The sequence below is a fragment of the Rhinolophus ferrumequinum genome, chromosome 10 (assembly GCF_004115265.2).
Source record: "Rhinolophus ferrumequinum isolate MPI-CBG mRhiFer1 chromosome 10, mRhiFer1_v1.p, whole genome shotgun sequence".
Classification (NCBI taxonomy): Eukaryota; Metazoa; Chordata; class Mammalia; order Chiroptera; family Rhinolophidae; genus Rhinolophus; species Rhinolophus ferrumequinum.
This window is the reverse complement of record NC_046293.1, coordinates 50,608,267-50,628,705: the sequence shown is the minus strand read 5'-3', so window position 1 is coordinate 50,628,705 and position 20,439 is coordinate 50,608,267. Positions and strand designations below refer to the sequence as shown.

Below are 20,439 nucleotides of genomic sequence, written 5' to 3'. Positions count from 1 at the left end.
GTGTTACTTCCCTCAGGAGGCATATAATGTCAGGTTGTCTTTCTGAGTATGATCTTGGTGGCTGCTGATTACCATTGCCTGCCTCCATTATTTCATCAGATGTTTACAAAATAAGTGATAAACCCAGTAATTTCTTCGTCTATCAGCGGGACTATTTCTATAGAAAGAAACTCACTTTTTGATTACCCTACAGTTAATACAGAAAAGGTAACTGTTTCTTTCCCTTTATTAACAAGTATTCACAAGTGACTGGTTTCTAGCATCCTCCAATGACCAGTAAGATATTTTTAAAATACCATCATGAATTCAAAAATGATTTCAATCCATTGCACTTATGATTTTTATCAGTGCTGACAATCCCATCTCTGGCCAATAGGAGCCTCTTTAGGTTAGCCTAAGTCCTTATGAATTTTAGTATTTGATAGCTTGTTTTCCAAGTTGGGAAAGAAGAGCTGGGACAGGGGTATGTGGAGTCCGAAAGGTCAACTGGGAGTAACCTGGATGAAGCAGGCAGCTAACAGTTAACAGGCAGCGGCTACAGCGCACACGGCAACGAGAGGGCAAATAGGCCAAATGGAATAACCTGATCATAATGCAAACTTTGGTTTATAACCTCACATGTAAACTATGAGGAAAAGAATTTTTGTTTTTCATAGATTCCTCGCACCTAGAATAGTTGGGCCACAATGGTGACCCAAGTACTCACACAATGAGTAATTATGCCTTTTTTTCATTATTATCCCCCAATTCCAACACTTGGCTGCACACTAGAACCAACTACACACACTGCTACCACAAGCCACCTACCATCAAGGCTGGGGAGGGAGGACCGGAAAAGTGCCTGGGCTACGGAGCAGACAGAGGGCACGCCCAACCTTTGTGGCAAGCTGGGCTACAGAATGGGTGTCTAAGTGGGGGTCGTTTCTTTCTTGTCACACCTAAAGCAGAAAATTGTCCCACTCCCAGCCCCAAAATCCCTTGTTCAGCTGTGGCCTTGAATTTAATTCACACAAACCCCAAGAAAGGTTAAGGAATTTTCTTTATTTTTTACAAATTAAGACTGTCAATTTCATATATTTCTGAATCAAAAACACCTTTGTCTTCACAGTATGAGTTAGAGAATGCAGCCTGAGCTGAAAACCAAGGAACTAGAAAAGAAAGTGATAATTACAGTGATTACTGTATTAAAAACCTGTTAGACATTTTCTTTAAAAGTAGTCTTTTATATCTTATCATTCTTGGCACTGTTTCTAAAGAAAAACTCCTTTATCCCAAGCAAAAGAGCACAAGAGGTGGAGATTGGCTTCAGGAGATGTAACTCAGATTCTCAGGCCTAGCAGAGAATCAACAAATGTATGGAGCTGCTATTGGGGGGGTTACGGGGAAGGAAGTCCCTTCAGGAGTCTCAGGCCAGAGGTGGCAGCAGCAGCTCAGTCAGAGGGCAGCACCCTGGGGAAGGGGCCATTCTGGGCGGCATGCCACTGCAGGAACACACAGCCTGGGAACAAATCGTTTCCTGGGATGGCCCAAGTGATGGGGTGTGCCACTGGGCCCCACTGTGTACTGGGCGTGAACGGAGAGCCCAAGACGGTGTCCTACTGGCAATGAGCTTTTGATGGCAGCTCCCCTGACACTGACGCTGTGAGTTGCCAGAGCCATGACTACTCCCAAGGCCCATCTATTTGTGCCACCGGAGGGTGGCAGCCCACAGAGGAGCTGGTCATCCCCATTACTACTGCCCTCTTCCACTTGCCACCACAAAGCTGAAGGGAATCAGGTGTCTTGCAGGTTTGGTCCTGCCAGGAAGGCTGCAGATTGATCGAAACAAAACTAAAGTGCTTGTATAAAATGAGTATTTATCTCTGGCCCCGAATCTCTGGCTTGACACTATCTATTATCAGGTGGGACATTCATTACCAGATAGGATATAACAAAAATATACCCAAGGACTGTTAGGAACGCTGCCTCCCAAACCATCACGGCCTCACTCTGTTGATCTGAACAAAGAACCACCTAGTAGATTTTGTCCCAAACAAGTCCTTATCCAGGCCTGTCTGGCAGGATTAGTTACAATTACACATCAGAGGCTCAACCATTCTCCTTCCCTATCCTTCCTCTCCAGGGACCTTAAATCACAGCCACCTGGTAGAGGTGACTCAGTAACAAAGGTGATAATCAAAAAAAAAAAAAAAAAAAAAAAGCCAGGGGACCTTTGGGAATTCTATGCTCTACCTTGCCATACCTCATCATCCTTTTCATAAATGCCTGACAAGAATTAGTCTTCCCTTTGGGCTGAAATCCTCCCACCCCAGGGATGGAAAGCACACAGATTCCCTGAGGGTCAGACAGGGATAGAAAAGGGCACACACACAAATCCACATTCCTTTTGTGATGGCAAGGCAGAAAGGTGTGTTTGCCAGAACAGCAGCAACTTGGGTAGCTCAGAGGAAGCAAAGAATCCTGCAGAAGAGGGTCTTCATTTTCTTTGTAGGGGCTAACAGAAGCTCAGATTAAGGAGCCTGAGTAACAATGGGACCAGCAAACTTCTTCCCAATGGAAAACACACCGCCCAGTCCCATGGAAACTATGTACTACCCAGTGCTGAGAAAGGAAGGGCTGAGAAAGGAAGTGCTGAGAAAGGAAGGGCTGAGGTGACTCTACCGAACAGTTCAGATCCACTTGGTACAGCTTGGTCGGAAAGCAGACTCCAGGAGTTGGCTCCCCTGCGGGTCCCTCTCTGCGTCACGGTGGCCTGGCTGCCTGAGCAGAGGAAGAGGCTATGGGTGGGGATTACAGAAAAGGGAACGGGGAAGAACCCCAGGAATACGAAGCCAAACTCCAAACTATATTCTGCTAATCAGTTTTTTGATCAAAAAATTCAAAATAGAGAAAACCACAAAGTACAAAAGCTTTTCTGATGCTTTTCATTAGCACAGAACACGCCACCTGTAATGTGTGCAAAGAGGAAATGAGGGGTGGAAGGAGAGGAAGCTAAATTGGGAAAGGCTGGACGGTCATTTCACTTCTTCTCTTTCTTCTTGTCCTGGAAATGGAGAAAAATTACCCAGTTAATTTTTGGCATCTGACATTCAAACTCAAACTCTTGAGTGAGCCCACCCTGGCTGCCTTTGGTTAGGGGACTGGAAAGGATCCGGACAGTAAAAAGGAATGAGAAATGCTCCCTTCGGGCAGCAGGAAGTGAATCTTAACCATCTCCTAGGGGCGGTCCCCCAAATTGCTGACAGACTTGATGAAAATAAACTTTAAGCAATTGTTTCCACTTCCCGCCCTCCCCCAAGAGTACCTACTTAGGTGGGCTGCCTGACCATTCTTGGCTATTCACAACCATCCCAGCTCAGATCCCAACCAGTGAAGTCTAGACTGGCAGTCTACCCTAAAAGAACTAAACGGGAGGTCAAGGCCAAGACCAAGACCACCAACTTTCCATTAAGCCCGAGAAGAAAACACAAATCCTGGGTATAAACCAACATTCAGAAATAATCTAGTCTAGCGGAACTCTTCATTCAATCTTAGGTGGAAGCCCAGTGCATTAAACAAATGAAAGTTGAGTTGCTTTGACTGAAGCTGGGCACGTGGTTGGCGCTCTATCTAAGTGTGGCACAGACCAGAGAACAAGCAATGCCACCCAGTCACCTGCTTCTACCACCACTGCACTGTCTCTTGTGCCAGAATGTCTGTAAGAAAAGCTCGTGGTTTCATTTGTTCCCCTCCCGCTGGAGTAGATTATCTTTGACACTCAGTAACCATACAGAGAAAGCGTCTCTGGAAAAAAATTAAGAACAACAAATGGATAAAATTGGTCCACTTTTGCGATCTATGTACAAAAGCCGGTTGCCAATATTATACAAATCCTCTATCCTTTTTTGAGTCATAACTATCTTTACAGTCTTTACATTCTTCATATAGACTGTCTCTTGCATACAGTAGACCATTTCTTGATGCCACTTGATGCCTCTTTTTGGGATTATTATTTTTTTTTAAGGGCTGTTTTTACTTGTTCCTTTTTTCTCCATCAGCTAAAGATTTCTGGTTTAGTTCTTGCTCCATGGCCCGCCTTACTGTAACCCTGCACCTACACAGTGTATAAGCAAGTTTTCAAATGTGAAGTACACACAGATGCTGAGCTCAAGAGCCAGTCTCTCATCTTTGGCTGACTAACCTTCTCATTCATAGCCAGAATCATCATGAGTTTTCTGAAGAGAGTAACGAAATCTAAGAAGAGGTCAACGCAGTGCCTGAAAGAGAACCAGATTACAAATTGCACTTCCTACTTTCCTTTATCCACAAGCCCATAAAGGTGCAAAACCCCACCCCACCCCATGAGTCAGCTTCCCCAACTCTCCACCAACAACTAAGGAAGTAAAACTGGTGTCTGAGGATCCTTTCAACTCAATGAAGCCATGTAGCATAGAGAAAAGAAACACTGGGCTTTAGACTCTGCAGAGGCCCGACTGAACCCTGAACTGCCACTAACTTTGACAGGATTACAACATGAAAAAATACATATATTAAAAAGTTTATATCTTCTCATTGTTAAAGTATACAAAAGTGGAAGAAAAGGTAAAAAATTCCATTTCCTTCTTCCTCTGTCTAGAGGTAACAATCACTATTAAAAGTATGGATATATAAATACACATTATTAGTTTAGTTTTTAAAAATCTGATGTCTTTCAAGAATTGAGGAAACTGTGCTATTTGATGCATAGTTCCAAGACCATGGGTACCCTACCACATACACCCCCGAAGCTTGGCCACATAAGTTCAGCCATTGCCACCTGGTCCAATTTTATCTGTACCAATGTGGACAGTAAGGTAGATCAGGCAAAGGATCATCCCCAGGATTCACAAAAGAGCTATGGAATGGAGTAGTATGTCACACCCTTCATTCTCATTAAAGACCAGTTTTCACTCACCAGATGTAATCCTTATCTCCATGTTCAGCCTTTTCAATAATGAGTTGAGTATCAAAAAGGACAAAGCCACACATGACCACCAGCCCCACATACAGGTTTGCCTAACAAAAGAAAGAGATGAGGTTACCATATGGTAGACACTGTAGGGGAAAAAGCCATGCTTCTTTCTGGCTCTCGGCCACTTGAAAGTACATCAGATGCTAACCCACTGACATTAATATTCATGGGAACGGAAGCCTATGGTGAAGACCAGGTTAGTTCCCTTGGCACAATTCTACATTCATTTTTTTTTAGGTCACTAGGAGAGCATCAATCATTTTAACAAGGAGCCTCTCCTGGACTGGCCTTAGAAAAATGATCTCTGAGCAAACCCGTCTTCTCCTTAGCAATGCCCAACCCATTTAGTCAGAACTTCCACCCACAGCAGACTGTCCTAGGAGTTAGTGGGGAGGCTTCAAGAACACTGCCCAACAAAGGTGAGCATTCTGGAAGATTCTCAGTCTATCTTGCTTTAGGGTTAAGAAAAAGAAGTGTGAGGCAAATGGCCCCTGGAAAGTTATATGCAAAGTCTCACCTGGAAAAGCCAAATGGATCCGAAGAAAAGATTCCCCAGGGAAGACAAGAGCATCAGGCTCATGGCTGACATCAAGACACCTGTAAGAGATGGCAAAGTCGTCTTGAGAGAAGCCAAAGTAAAGCAGTCTCATTAAAGCCATTCCTTACATTCCCCCTCAAATGCTTTTTATTTCAACCCAACAGCCACAAGACGTTTTAGTGAGTTGGGAAATAGTCCTAGTGACAATCATGGCTAGAGTGAAGACCCTCTCCCTGTTTTCCAGTCCACACTCACCTCCCAGAAAGAGGTAACTGCGGCGCCTGGCGTAGAGGGCACTCAGGCTGAAGCACGTGAAGATCATTGCTGTACCCATGAAGGCAGTGGGAAGGATGCTGTCAGGGAAAAGACCGGGAGACTGAGGGCTACAGGAATATATTCTGTATTTACAAGGTACGTTCGTAAAGGTAGAAAGACATAAGACACCACTAAAATAGATACCTGGGGTTGATGGCAATGCATAACTCCAGAGCAGGGCCCAGGCCAACTCCTAGAAAACAAAAAGCCCCAGTACACAGTATTACCATCAATTCTTTTTTGTGTTTTTTTTTTAAGTATTAGTTAGTTAATTTGTTGTTGTTGTTTGTTTTTCATTTTTTTGGAGAATATTGGGGAACAGTGTGTTTCTTCAGGGCCCATCACCTCCAAGTCCAGTTGCCGTTTTCAATCTTAGTCGCAGGGGGCGCAGCCCACCATCCCATGAGGGAATTGAACTGGCAACCTTGTTGAGAGCTCGTGCTCTAACCAACTGGGCCATCTGGCCACCCCTCCAGCAGCTCATTGCCTTCAATCTAGTTGTGGAGGATGCAGCTCACTGGCCCACGTGGGAATTGAACCGGCAACCCTGTTCAGAGCTCATGCTCTAACCAACTGAGCCATCCGGCCGCCCTACCATCAATTCTTAAAGAGGACCCTGGTCCAAAAGCTGATCACTAATAGCATAGCCATCCCCACACTCCTTAAACAAACAAAATACGTGGACTAGGCATATCAAACATTTTTTTTTTAGCTATATCGTTACGGCTACAAAACTGCAGAGGAGAGATGTGCACCTGTAATGTGGGCCAGATCAAGAATTAGATAAGAGGAGGAGGATTAAAGAGCAAAGCAGAGCTGGCCAGCAACCTTGCAGTCATGCAGGACTGACTCCCTCAGTGGCAAAAAAGGCCAGACCAGTTCTGCAGGTGGACACCTGCCAACAGGAGGGCACAGCGGCAACCTATTCTGGCTCCAGCATTTCCTCTCTTTGGCTATTCTCCTTTCTCCTGATAATTCCCCCCTGAATTCAAAGACTAGCTTTCCCTGATCTAAAAATCTTAATCTCTAAATCCCCGCCTTTCTAAAATTTCTTCAACACGGTATAGATTACTCACTCAGAACAAGCTGTACTAACTCAAATGTTGCTTTGCAAGTATTTTTATTATGTACTAGCTTTAGTCCTGTTTCCCTTAATGATAATTCTAGAAATGCTGTGCTTTCAATTCTTTTCTTGAGAATCAGCAAAGTGCCTTGTGTGATGGATCTCAATGTATGGCTTTAATTGTCTGTAAGGTTCAAAATAGATGCTCCTATGATAGTTGCCAGTGTGAGTCCAATTAAGTCACATTCTTGGGCCTCGTTTACCCGTCTCTCATTAACAAGTTATGAACCTCATTCATTCAAGCACATAAATGCTTCTTTTTGGATACAAAAGAAGTCACAGTCACTAGTCACAAAGAGCTTACCCTCTGGCTGGAGGAGCAAGATGCACCTACATGAAATAAGAAAGCAGTACATGGCAAACTACAGTCAAATATAAAGTGGGATAGTAAATGAACCAGTTGTGGTCAATCAGAATAAATACATAAAAATCTCTGGCCTTACTCAAACATATGGTCCCCTCCCCACACCCAGATTAGACCAATCCCTTAATATACCTGTAAGAAAAGCAAATCCAGCAAGAAGTCCCAGTCTTTTTTGCTCAGTTTCATGGCTATGAGGTATTGCCATCAGCCAAATCATCAACCCCAGGGAGCCGAGGGCAGAAAGCAGGCCAGCCTGTCAGATCGAGTCAATAATTAAATATTTGAATGTACTGAATTTATTTCGCAGACATTAGATTCAAATATTCATCTGAATTTCCTAATATTTGCTCCTAACCAGGAGGCAGTGGAAAAGGCAGCGGGAGCTGAAGAGAGAAAGCAGAAGCCATGAAGGACAGGGTTAGGACCGACCATGGTAGATGCTGGAGGCTCTTCTGGCCTGGCTATTCCATCAACCACAACTACCTAAGTCAAACTATGAGTCTTGTCCAAAAAATAGGAGAGAAAGAACCAAAGCGACAAGGGGTTGAAGTACATTCCAATCTATAAAATAGGTAGAAATGACCCCTTTTTGATCACTTTAAAACACATACACAAATACATATACATAGACTGAAATGTTTATATTACCCCAAAATTCACGTTTAAACCCCAACTCCCGATATAATGGTATTCAGAGGTAAGAGTTTTGGAAGGTGATTAGGTCATAAGGGTGATGCCTTCATGAAGGGCATTAGTGCCCTTATAAAAGGCAACCCAGAGAGCTCCCCTGTCCCTTCTCCACAGGGGGACACAGGGAGAAAATGGCCATTTATGAACCAGGAGGTAGGCTCTCACTCACCACCTAATAAATTTGCCGGCGCTTTGATCTTGACTTCCCAGCTTTGAAAACTATGGGAACTCTCTGTTGTTTTAGCCACTTAGTCTATTGTATTCTATTATAGCGAACAGACTGAGACAGGGTAAGTACCTAAATGTTAACAGCATATAGTTACTTCTGGGTGATGGGATTGTGGAGTTTTGTATTTATTATCAGTAGTCTTTTACTTGAATTCTCTACAATGAACATGGCTTCGTTTTATAAGAAGAAGAACTGTTCTTTTTTTAAAAAGTGGGGAAAAGTTACAGGCATTAGAAAAAAGAGAAAAATCATTAAGGATGAATGTAGACACGGAAGTTCCTTCCTTCCTTTGAAGGTAGAGTAATTCTTGTTTTTCACAGTAGTTATGTTCTATAAAGTCACTATGGACAATGAATTAGTGACTGAACACCTGCTCCTAGGGGAAATAAAAGGTTAGGTTGTCAGCCCCTGGTCACAACATTTTCATTAATTGATCAATATATAACCTTGTTTTATGTGTTTTCTGTTTAAAGACACTGATGTATATTACTGACATTCACACTGAGCTCAGTCAGCAGCACTGTAACTCAGGCCTGAACAAAGCTTAGCTAACACGTGCATTTTCTCCATAATGCACGTCAGTCTCCTCTCACTAAGGGCACTTCAGCACTGTTCTTGGGGACCATTTTAAACAGCGAAATCACCAACAAAAAGCACAAAAATGCAATAAATGTCCCACTAAATAAACTGTGAAAAAGATACCTGTCTATAGTTCGATAGCTAGAAATAAGGCAGTGTGTTGCCTTGTTCAACCTCAGCTGGAACATGGTGTGACGGGCAACTCAAATTTTTTGCTGCTGCATATGACTGTAAATGTTTGCCAAAGTACTGATTTTAGGGTTACAAATAAATTTTAGTGAGTAGGTATATTCACAAATATGAAATCCATCAAAAATGAGGATGACTTCATGTTACATTACTTAAACAAAGCGCCACTCTTGCCTAAAAGGTAGAATATGTTTTAGTCTAAAATCAAGGGATCAAAATCCTAACCCCTGACTGTCTAAAGTGTTTTTCAAACAAACCCTGGCAGGAGATGCCGGAGCACAGGGATCGTTCTCAGCAGTGCCAATGCCAATACAGGCAGGCACACACTAGTACTTACACTAAAAAGGGGTAAGCCTTGGCTAGTGAGAACGTCAGACTTAGTGGTTATTCTTCCGCTGTCCCTTCTATTCCTGCTGAGCCAGCCCAAGTTCTCCCTCAACATAGGAAAATGAGTGATTGAAGAAGGGTTTCACTCAACCATGCAGGTATGAGTGTATCAAAATAAAATAGGTCAAATCCTTCAAGGTCTCAACCCTGCCTCTCCTGATACTTCATCATACAATCAGTGCTTTGTATCCAAGTAGTCCAGCCATTCAGGCAAAAAAAGAGGAAAAATGGAGGAAAAGATAAAAAGGCAACTGTGCAAAAGAACCCCAGCATGCACGTCATGCCTCTATTCAGTGGGTAGGGGTCTGGAATGTCAGCGACACACCATTCAGGGTCAGGGTTAAGACATTCCACATCTAGACATTTCGCTCTAGAGAGGGCAGAGCAGCGAGAAAACCGCTGGCTCTGGCTGAGCTCAGATCCCAAACTACTGCAAAGGATTAAGGAGGGGCACAGGCTTGTACCACACTAGCTCAGAAACTGCTGAGCTAGTTTCTTCCAATTGCAATCTGGACAATACAACTAGGGGAGAAAATTGCTCTTACCTGAATGAAATGAGTGACCACATGGACGTAGGCCCCCGCAGCCGCCACAAACATACAAAGGGCAAAACTGGCATAGACCTTCTTCAGGTGCTGCTGTGTCGAGGGGGTTCTAGGAAAGAATGTTAAAAGAGCCATCACCCTGGGACCAATCCAATCTCATCTCTTCTCTCTCTTCTCCTTCCTGGGGAATACGTGAAAGTTGTATTACAAGTAAAAAAAAAAATGTTTTGAAAATAGGTTAACAGAGAATCTTAAATGCTGGGGAAGAGCCAAAAGCCCCAAATTATGAACAATTAGTACCGAAACTAGAATAACTAAATGGCTTTCCAGTGAGCACAGTAGCCCTTAGAACTTGGGCGATTTTATCATATCCTTGGGATTCTAGTAAAGTTAATAAACTAGGGAAAAGAAACCAGATATGAAAGGAAAAGCAGTAAGAAACTGTAGTTAAGGTCAAAACACTTACATGTGGGAAAATTTTAAGAGTGCATCAAAGTCGATCTTCCGATCAAATATGTTCATGATGCCCGAGTGTGTGGGACGCAGCCTCCACTCTATAGAATAAAGGATAAAAATGGAAAAGGTTATTTTAAAGATACAAGTACACACCAAATAACATAAACAACTTTCTTATATAAAATAGCTACAAGTTTAGAAAAATGAAAGTTATTTAAAATCGCACCGCCCTAACATAACCATTTTTATTTTTATATATTTCCTTCTAGAATACATCTGCAATCATAATCATTTTGAAGGGGACAGAGGAAATGAACCCATGTTCTTCTCCCCAAACTATTTCATTACTAGCATTTGATTTCTATTCTTTCAGAAGGTAATTTGCACCTTTAAAAAATAGTTTGTTTCTTTGAGAAATTCTCAATTAGTAATCTAGTTAAAGGAAACCAGTAATTGGAACATAAAATAAATTTTGTCATTGTTTCAAGATGCTATAGAATTCCCTCAGCAAAGGCATCGAACCTCAAAAATTAAAAAAGGAAAAACTATACAGTTGGGTCTGGCACTAGGACTTGCATTTTACTGTTTCCCCGAAAATAAGACCTAGCCAGACAATCAGCTCTAATGCGTCTTTTAGAACAAAAATTAATATAAGACCCGGTCTAATATAACATAACATAACATAATACCTGGTCTTATTTTACTATAAGACCTGGTCTTATATAAGACCGGGCCTAATATTGAGTTTTGCTTCAAAAGATGCATTAGAGCTGATTGTCCGGCTAGGTCTTATTTTTGGGGAAACATGGTAAATATACACATGTAAAGCTTTCTATCTAATGCATTTTAGAACTGAACTAAAAGGGTTTCACAATTTTAAAAAAAGTTCCTACCTCCATGAAAAAGAAATTTGTGTAAAAAGAATTTTTAAATATAATTTCAGAACCTTTCCTACAAAAGAGTTGGTATAGTACAAAGAGTTCCTTCCTGTATACCCTTCTCCCAGACTAAATGTTACTATTATTTCACCATATTTGCTTTATCCTCTCTCCATATATACAGCAATATATAGATAAAAATATTTTTTCTAGCTGTACAGACACAATGCTCCTTTACCTCTAAATACTTTTGTGTGTATATCCTGAAAACAATAAAAATCAGGACATTAACACTGATACAATCTGATCTATAGAGCTTATTCAGATCTTGCCAACTGTCCCCAAATGTCAGAAAGGGCGTGTTTTTTTTTTTTTACCTGAACTATACCTAGGTTACATTACATCAACACAACAAAATCAGCCTCTTAAGTTTTGCTCCCTTCCCTAACTCACATGCAATCCTAAATAAACTTGCTCAATCTATAGAACTAAAAATCTAATCAAGAGCCTTCATCTTTTCTAAATATAAGCCTTCCAGATCCTTATAGACCCATAGTGCCCATTCACTTCAACTCTACCAAAAGAGTGGGGGAGAGGGGGGACTGTAACACAAAAGTTGTTTGAAAGACAGGCAAACTATTCATGCCCATTCTAATCAGCAACTTGCCTAATACAGCCAACTGCATCTGGGCAATAAAAGTCACACTCCCCAAACCGAGTTCCTGAGGAATCCTGGGCCAGGGGAAAGATGCCATTCTTAGAGCTCAAAAGCATCACTACCACTGTTTCCTGAGACTCTCACAAATGAAAACAAAATGGCTGGCTTGCTTTCTCTGATTTCCTCTTTCCTTTCTCACAATCCCTACTCACCTCAATTCTTTTGTTAGTTCTGTTCTTAAGGATGGATACAGGGTGAGGCTGCAGAACCTACTAAAGCTGTTGCTCTCATCTCTAAGTCACGGGGCTCTGGGTCCTCTTGATCTAGATGGTGCAATTATTGCAGGCTGTTGCACTGCCAAGCACAGCCTTCCATAACCATGATGAATAGGTCCTCGAGAGAGCACACTTACAGGATGGCACAATCCAGCACCTGGAAAGTGTCTTTGTTTAAGGCTCCCATTAACACCCCTAATGACATCCCTAGACAGAACGTGCAACAGCACTGAAGCAACCTTCCGAGCCAAGTTTCTCAGTATTCACAACGCTTACAGTACCTCTTGCTTCCAAAACAAGGAGAGGGGTTAAATCCTCAAATACTCAGGGGATTGTTAGAAAGGGGCAACACTCTAACCAGACCCCACTGAGTGGAAACCTAGGAGGGAGGATGGCAGAAACTCTTCCTTCCCAGGTCTCTGACATTTCCCAGGGGGTAATGACTGCCTCTTTCTGGGGCTCTCTTAAAACTGCTGATGGAAAAACCCAAACTGTCGAAAGTTCTGAGGGTAAGGACGGAGGTGTTAAATAGGAATTTCTCCATGATTTAATAGTGGCATGTGGTTTAAAATCTTAAAAAAAAAAAATAAAACCAGTTTTCCAACATTACTACCTATTCTAACATTTAAGTGAAATATGTAACTACCAAATTTTCTAGATGCAAAAATACACAGCAATTTTAATAACAGCTTTATGGAGTGGGGAGGGAAGAAATGCAATAAAATACACATTTAATATGACATGATGTATAATTACATAATTTCAGGAATGTTAAAATGTGAGGGGAAATAAAGTCTTAGAATAAAAAAAAAAATGATAATTTGCTCTAGGTCTGTTCCAAATAGACAAGAACTAAGGCACAGATAAGTAATGAATTGAAACTGTTTTAGAAGTTTCGCCTTAAGTTTTTATCTTAGCCTCAACTAGCTGTGCTCAGAAGCTGCACAGAAAAGATATCTACATTTCAATGGTCAATAAGCAAACTAAGCTGAACAAGATTAAATTGCATTCATAACTCAAAAATAGCAGCTCCCATCCCAAAAGTATCCTCAGTCTTGGGAAGAGTCATCTCTTAACAGAGCGTGAAGTATTCAAAACCATTAGCCATCCAACTCAGCTAACATTCCAGAGGGGCCCCACAGTTAAATGAAAAAAATCTGTTTTTTTTTAAGTATATTAAAATGGTAAATTCTATGTTATGTATATTTTACAACAATAAAGAAAAAAAGTACATTATAGGTTGCTCAAAAATGCTTCAATATAGCAGTCCCAACACACTATTACAAAATAGGTACCAGCATTGGTCTTTCTTACCCTGAACCACCCCAAACTCATACAAGAAATCTAGAAAGTGGGTCCTCTCTCCCACTTACTTCTCAGCTGTATACTCAACTCTAAAACAGGGGTAGAAGAGGTGGGGGAGGGAACGGGGAGATCATTTACATGGAATGTAATACAGACGGTGCCTCAACTTCAACTCTCAGGAAATTTGCCTGTATTGCATTTGTAAATGACAAGTACAGGTAACCCCCATATAACATGGTGGTTAGGTTCCTTAAAAATGCCGTGTTATGTGAATCCGTGTTATACGAAACAAAAAACTAGTACAAAAAAGGGGGTTAGGTTCCAAAAATTTTAAGAACATACTATTATATTTTTTTAATTAAGAGAGATATCTTTATTAAAGCAATTTTCACCAAAAGTATAACATATTAATATGTATTAAATAATGTTTTCTTTGTCATCACTACTAAGCACCATTAAGCGAGGGCGTTTTCTTTTTGACAAAGATATCTTCATTCTCTAAACTTTCTTCAGCATTATCTTGACTTCTAGTCTGTACTTTTTGCTCAAAATCTGTTATTTTAGATTGCTTGCTTTTCGCTGAGATCTTTATGAATTTCATTATATGGTGCTAAGCACTTGTGAAGTTCTCTCTTAAACTTTGTGCTTCTTTCAGTGGAAGGATCTTCAGTTAGGAAATACAGCTCCAACTGTTTGGCTAAATCGAGCACTTTCTTTACGGTTTTTAGAGTAAAGTGTTTTGCTTCTTCGTTTTCACCTGTGCTATCATCCCCTGAATTTATGTTTTTCATTGCATGAGGACTGAGAGACTTATAAACCAGCATAGGTTTTACCATGTGATTGCCTGAAACATTACTGCACGTAAGTAACGTAATGTGGTCTTTTGATGCCTTAAAACCTGGGGAAACTTCTTCATTTGTTGAAATAAATGTTCTCTTGGGCATTTTTTCCCAATGGCAGGTCTCGTCGGCATTAAAAACCTGACGTCTTGAATATCCACCCTGTTCAATAATTTCTTACAATTCCTTTGGATAAGTTTTGGCAGCTTCTTTATCAGCTGATGCACTTATTCCTTGTATTTTTAGGTTTTGTAATGAAAAACGTTTTCTAAAATGGTCAAACCACCCTTTGCTAGCAACAAAGTCAGGGTTAACAGCAGATTCTCCATTTTCTTTTAAGTAATTGTAGATTTTTAAAGCTTTCTGTTTAATGATATTGGTGTCCAGTGGAATCTGTTTTTTTGAACAGCCATCAATCCAGATACTAAGGGCTTTTTCCATCTTCTCAATTATTGGTGCTCTGGGACGAGATGTCAAATTTGCAGAGATAGAACAACCAGCAGCAATGGAAGCTCTAATTTTATGTTCATTTTTCTGTATAGTCCGGATTGTTGCTTCATTTAAATCCAAGGTTTTTGCAACATATGATACCTTTTCCCCCTTTTCGAGCCGATCCAAAATCTGTAATTTTTGTTCTAGTGAGATGAAATGTCTTTTAAGAGGTATTTTTTTATTTCCGCCAGACATAGTTCAGGGCTACAAATTAATTCACAAAAATGAAAAACATAATTACCATTTCTTTAAAAAAGGTTGAATACTCACCCAAAAAATTTTAATCTATGTATAATGTATAAGTAAAAAGAAAAACACAAAGTTTTAAAATGTATGTACTTAATACTCCATGAACAAAATGGATTTAAAATTCTAATAAATTTTTAAATTCTGCAGTCAAATCTAATACGACATCCACGCTCGAATGAAAAATTTCAAATGAGGTATCTTTTGCTCTTAAAAGCTTTTATTACGTTCTGTGTTGTTTGGGGATTCCGATATTCCGAATGAGGTATTTTTTGCTCTTAAAAGCTCTTATTATGCTCCATGTTGTTCGGGGATTTCTGTAATTCTCAAACCATGTTAGAGTGAAACCGTGTTCTAGGATGCCGTCTTGTACGAGGGTTTCCCCAATTCTCGAACCGTGTTAGAGCAAAACCGTGTTAGAGCAAAACCGTGTTACAGATGTACCGTGTTATATGGGGATTACCTGTAAATGTTCAGGTATTAACCATAACCAAATTCCTGTCATTTGGTCCAGAGCCTCCATTTTAGGTCTTCATCCTTAGGACAGCAGGAATCCCCAAACTTGTCAGAATCTGTCAAATTTTGTCAAACACATATATACTGCTAATGTTTTGTTGGAAGTGTCACTATTCTGTGGGTTCCGTGGGTCAGCCTTCTCTGCCAGAGCCACCCAAAACCAAAACAAAAGTCTTAGTGTATAGCTTTACCAAGAAAGAAAAACTAAGAAACACTGTTTTGAGTGTATTCTGTGGTCTGTTTTTGCTGGGGAGGAAAGAGCAGCAGGGACAGGCAGCAGACAGATATTCCTATCAGTGAGCACCTATGTGTTATGTCTTGTTAAATCACTTGTTTTGTTCTAGGTATCTTTCTTACCCTTGTCCTAAAATGAAAGATTCTTAAGGGCCAAGCCTTAAAAAAAAAAAAAAAAAAAAAAATTATCTGCAATCTTACTCCAGTACCTATTAAGTACAGTGCATATGAAACATGATCAAATGCACAAAAGCTACGCAAAACAAACAATCATGCATTAAAAAAATTCTTGCCTTTGAAAAATAAAAGCCTGCTGATGGCCTGAGCCTGGACAGAGGCTGCTTGAAGTGTATATTATTTAACATTAAACCAGCAAGTCAAAGAAACATTGTTCACATATTCAATTAGACATCATTTGGTTTGTGAATTATGGTTCTTCATTCCTGTTGTAATTTAACCATCTTGAACTGTTCCCACATATCCAGAAGGGACCAAATTAATACTTAAAAAAGAAGAAAAATCCCATGTGGTTAAATTTAAAAAAAAAAAAAAGAGGGAGGATTGTTTGTAATTCCTCAGTTCTTACTGAATAGTTTTCACACTGTTTAAACGTGTTCCTAGCATAGTGGTTAAGAGCATGGCCTCACTGCACTCGAATTCTGGCCGTTATTTCCCGAGCTATTATGACATGAAGCAAGTTTCTGGCACTTAACCTCACTGTCCTTCAGTCTCCTCATTTGTAAGAGTAATATATAATATTACCTACTTCATAGGGTTGAAGATTAAGTGAGATAATACAAATAAACTGCTTAAAATAGGGCTTCATACACAAGATCGGCTTGGCTCGGTATGTTAATAATTGTTGTCACTCGTGTAAATACTCTTCCCTCGCCAAGTCCTCAGTGAGCGCTCCTCCCTTTAACAAGTCTAGTTTTAGAAGGCATTTATGGCAGACCTAATTTACATATACCGTGAATTAACTTAAACAAAGTCATTCAACCATTAACTCACAGCCAGCTTCATACTGAAGGCTTAATATTTAACCAAAGAGAAAGAAAAATTAAATGGGGGGCGGAGCATAAGAAAATTATAAACTGGAATTTAAAGGCACTTGATAAATCTTTTTACTGGTAAAATGACATTTCTTTAAAACGGCATGCCTCTCTTCTGGCACCATACACTGCACCTCCTGTCCCACAGGGCCACCGGCGTTTTGAGACAGACTAATAACCATTAAGTGATAATCGGATGTGGTAGAGATTTTGATGAAGTAAATGGTCATTAGCTTGATGCTTTCTTTGCCACCCTAGGGGTAGGTCTATTCAGGTTTAAGGCATTCCATTTCAACTAGGGCTGGGCTTTGATTGTCCTAGATCTGGACCCTACATGTCCAGCCCTCCCTAAAGTTGGGCCAGCCTCAGAACCAAAACAGGACCTGGAGATGGAATGCCTACTGCCTTGAATACATTTTTGTACCAAACTTTGACACTACTGAATCTCCCTCTCTATAACCACAGCAGTTTGACAGGTAACTGAATCATAAGGCCCCAATGTCCTGAATACATAATCATCTTCCAGTATAAACCAGCAATCCCTCCCCAATAACACCGTATTTAGCCCAAATGAGAGCAGACACAGAACAGGACATACAGCACACCCACTCAATCCTCACCCTTGAAGCTTTTTTTCAAGTGTCAAGTGGCCCTAAAAGCCAACCTCTAGCGTCTTTCCTTGGCTTGAACACTGTCTTTGGAAAACAAAAATGTGTATAAGAAAACTACTCCATGAAATTCGGTTAGAAACTCTGGGGGAAACAAAACACCAGCTTCTACAGCCAAGTCAAAGTAGTAAAGGAAAATTTAGAAGATTAAGCATCAAGAGGATATTCGGTGTTTTCCCGGAGGAGATTAATACTCTTGGGTAGTTTATGAAATAAAGTGAAACTCTTCAGGCCAGCAGTAGTAACTTCTATATTAATACCACTGACTACATTTATATAAAATTTTACAACTTTCGAAGTGCTATTATATACATTATCCCCTTTGATCTTCACACCAATCCATGAGGAAAGGGCAAGAATGATTAGTCCCACTTTACAGATTAAAAAGAAAGTTCAGAAAAGCAGCACAATAGTGGCATGAGTACTGGATCTGAAGTCACAAGTCCTACCATTTTCTATCACATAACTGGGAAAATCATTACCTGTGGCTTTCTAGGCTTCCTTATCTACAAGGTAAAGACAATTAATAAACACCTGGCTCTACCAAGCTTATTGACTGCCAATAAAAAAAAAAATCTGTGTGAAATCATTGTAAAGTGCTAAATGGGAATTAGTATTGATTTGACCAACATCAGAAAGTTAAAATAAATAGCAGAGCCAAAACCAGGTTAGGGGTCTTTTGACCTCTAAAGTCTGGTACTCTTTCTGTTACCGTGTTTCCCCAAAAATAAGTTTTGCTCCAAAAGACGCATTAGGGCTTATGTTCAGGGGATGTCTTCCTGAGAAATTGTGCTAGGGCATGATTATTTTCTGATTAAGTCTTATTTTGGGAGAAACACGATATTACATCCTACAGCAGAAAAGCAAGTTTTCATTAAGGCGGTTCCAGACCATAGGTCAAAAGAAATCTTAAAAAAAAAAAAAAATTAACACATGCTGATTTCTACTACACTTTTCTGTACTTTTAGCATTTTTACAATAAGCACAAACTGTATCCATTAACAGGAAAAAAATACAGAAATGCCGATTATCTGGGTTCATTTTATCTTTCCTATTCTTTAGGAGAGTAAGATTTCAGTTAGATCAATAGTAGAGAAGGGAAGATACACAAGCCATGTTTCCACAAGATGAATAATGTAAGAAGGAAACTCTGAATCTAAATTACAGATTGCATTTCTCAAAGGATTCAACCATTCTGTCCTCACTGGAGGAAAATGTAAAGAGAATCTAAATGCCAACATATTGTTGAAGCCAGAACAAAAAATATTAGACAGTGAGGAAAAAGAAAACATCAGAGAATAAATGTAATTACACAAGTGTATTGCAGAAGCCATAAGAAGTGGTTTGTGCCAACTGGAATAATCTTGTTTGAACTGCATTCTTACATTACGTAAACATTGAACCAACAGATAAAATAGAAATAAATATCAATAGTTAACTAGAAAAGCCCATTCTTCGTTAATCTTTAAACTTAAAATCTTTGTGTTTCAGGCACAGTCAGCTCTTCCACTGGGTTACACATTCATAAGTTAACTGTTGCTAGAACAGAGTCTCAAGTTCAGAGGTTTTGACGTTGTTTGGTGAATGAAAGGCTGTTGGGGTGAGCAATGCAACGTGGGCTGGCACGGAGCAGCAATTCCACACTTAATAAATACACAAAATACCACTTATTACCTACTTGCTGGAGCCTACTTATTACCACAGCTCCAGCAAGTAGGTCCAAAAAAAAAAAAAAAAAAAACAACGCCCAACGCCGCCTTTCCTGGACTTTGAGAAAGACGCCCACAAAACTCAGTACGAAACAAAGCCAAGCCACCTCACCTGTCCGAAGGTAACCAATCAGACCAGAGCCGGGCTGCCCCGTGGGTCTAGGAAGCTAGGCCAAGCCCGTCTCTTTTCACCTCCCGCCTCTGCTGTTGGCTTCCACGTAACTAAGGAGCCTCGCGTGTCACAGAGGAGTGTGACATCACCCGCCCCGCCGTGACAGGGCAGCCTGCCCGACCAGGCCCTTCTCGAGACCCGGCCTCCGGCGTTCACCCAGAGTCGCCAGGCCAGAGGACCCAGAGCAAAACAGCGATCGGTCGGGTGGGGTGAGGGAGACCACAAACCCGTGAGGTTTCGCTTTCATTTACACAGAAGGAAAGGGCGGAAAGACGTGCCCTGAATTCCAGAGGTCCAGGCTGGGCCTGGGCCCAGGGGCCCCTGTGTCTACACTAAGCGGAGGAGGAACGCAGAATGGGAGGGAGGAGAAAAGGGAGGCTTTCGCTAGCGCTCCCGCGCAGAACGGGCGCTTTCACACCCCGAAAAAACCAGCGAACTTGCCCCCGCCCCTCCCCCGCTCCGGTACATTTCCGCATGCGCGGTACTGGTTCCTGTCTTCCCCTATCCTCCCAGCTTCCCAGTCCCGTCGCAGAGCAGGGCCCTGTTCCCACAGGGTGCAGTCTGTCCGAAAACGGAGACCACTCCCATTCGCGTTCAGACAATAACGGCTAACCCCCTTCCATTCTTCACGCCTGGCTTGCGCAATCCTAGCTTCACACGTACCTTCTTATCCGACTCTCAGGAACCAAACAGCTCTTCGAACACCGGATATGCTTCTGACTCTCCCAGGGTCCGCTTTAGGCTCTTTACCCTGCGTCCGCCCCTTGAGACCAGTCCTCATTGGTCGTTGGCTGCACATCTGCCATTCCATTGGCTGTACATGCATAAACTTCGGCTGCTTACTTCAGAGCCATTCGCTAATGCCCTTGTCGAGCAGGACTCTGGCCACCAACCGGCGTCGTAGAAAAGGTCTCCGCCTTCTTCCCCATAGTAAGGAAGGATTGCTGTCCAAAGCCGCCTCTAGTGGAGGAAGTGGAGAGGGGCAGGCTC

The 20,439-nt window shown here is 41.2% G+C and overlaps 1 protein-coding gene across 1 annotated transcript; it reads right to left on the bottom strand.

Annotated features, from left to right (window-relative positions):
* Nucleotides 1–1,021: 1,021 nt before the first annotated feature.
* TMBIM6 (transmembrane BAX inhibitor motif containing 6) lies at nt 1,022–20,256 on the bottom strand. Its single transcript, XM_033117029.1, has 10 exons — nt 20,113–20,256; nt 10,416–10,503; nt 9,950–10,058; nt 7,463–7,583; nt 5,988–6,036; nt 5,784–5,881; nt 5,508–5,587; nt 4,934–5,034; nt 4,181–4,256; nt 1,022–3,043 (listed from the first exon to the last, which is right to left on the bottom strand). Exons 2-10 carry the CDS (start codon nt 10,469–10,471, stop codon nt 3,020–3,022), a joined length of 714 nt encoding a protein of 237 aa, XP_032972920.1. The 5' UTR covers nt 10,472–10,503; nt 20,113–20,256; the 3' UTR covers nt 1,022–3,019.
* Between the last annotated feature and the right edge of the window lie 183 nt (nt 20,257–20,439).